General features: G+C 53.5%; 1 protein-coding gene across 1 annotated transcript in view; it reads right to left on the minus strand.

The window, feature by feature from the left end:
- Positions 1 to 467: 467 nt before the first annotated feature.
- Positions 468 to 909, minus strand: part of LOC104505960 (protein CEPU-1-like) — a gene marked incomplete at both ends in the record, with an annotated part of 22,352 nt that continues 21,910 nt past the window's right edge. The window contains 1 exon segment of the mRNA XM_010146739.1: positions 468 to 593. Within this exon segment, the coding sequence (XP_010145041.1) occupies positions 468 to 593 (126 nt within the window).

Consider the following 909-nt stretch of genomic DNA (forward strand, 5'->3'; position numbering starts at 1 on the left):
GAAACTGTTTTGAAATAATATGCTCCCAAACAGGCACGTACGGGAATTTGCTTCCCAGCAGTCCCACCCACACAGTTCTGCTCAGGTTTTGCTTACCAATTAACAAGGCCACCAATTAATGCTTCGTGTGTTTTCCTGCTCATTTGCACTATTTACAGCCCTCCTTTGAAACAACAAGTGAGAATTCCCTGGACGTGCGCGTCCAATCCCTAAACATGACAACCCCAACCTACTGCCAAGTCCTCCCCACGACCAAAGCCCTCCTCTCCCAGACCTCCCAACGTGGATGTTTCTCCACCAAAGTCATCAACTCCAGCATTGTCACATCTTTTTGGGAACACATCACCTCTTTGCAACTGAAGCACCACGTGAAAACAGCCAACACCCACACCCCTCCACCAGCCTATGCCGCTCGCAACCGGCGCTGTGCCCATCCCAGAGTATTTCTGGGACCGTTCGGCTCTTACCTTTGGGCGAGATGTGTCTCCAGGTGATCGTTGGATCTGGCCTGCCCGTGGCTATGCAGGTGAGGCTGACGTTGCCGCCCTCGTTGATGGAGATGTCGGAAGAGATCTCGGTGATTTTGGGAGACACTGCAATGACACCAAGAGGGAAATGAAAATGCAACCGGGTTCTGCTCCAACTCAAAATGCAGGTGGGGGAGGCTGAATTCCCTTCCTCTCTCCACCTCGACAAGCTCTGCAGTAGCCCATCAGTCTCCTCTGACTTGACAGGAACACACAGGGGAGGAGGGGGGGCAGAGAAGACAGGGTTGAAGTGGGAAGGAATCGGAGCCAGAGGGGATTCAGTCATTTTAGGGAGGTTAGAGACAGCTCCTCCTCAGCACTGCTGTGGTGTACGAGACGGTAGTGCTGCCCTACCCCACTTCCAGCACCCATCCTGGCCTCC

Source organism: Eurypyga helias, unplaced genomic scaffold (genome assembly GCF_000690775.1).
Source record: "Eurypyga helias isolate BGI_N326 unplaced genomic scaffold, ASM69077v1 scaffold12032, whole genome shotgun sequence".
NCBI lineage: Eukaryota > Metazoa > Chordata > Aves > Eurypygiformes > Eurypygidae > Eurypyga > Eurypyga helias.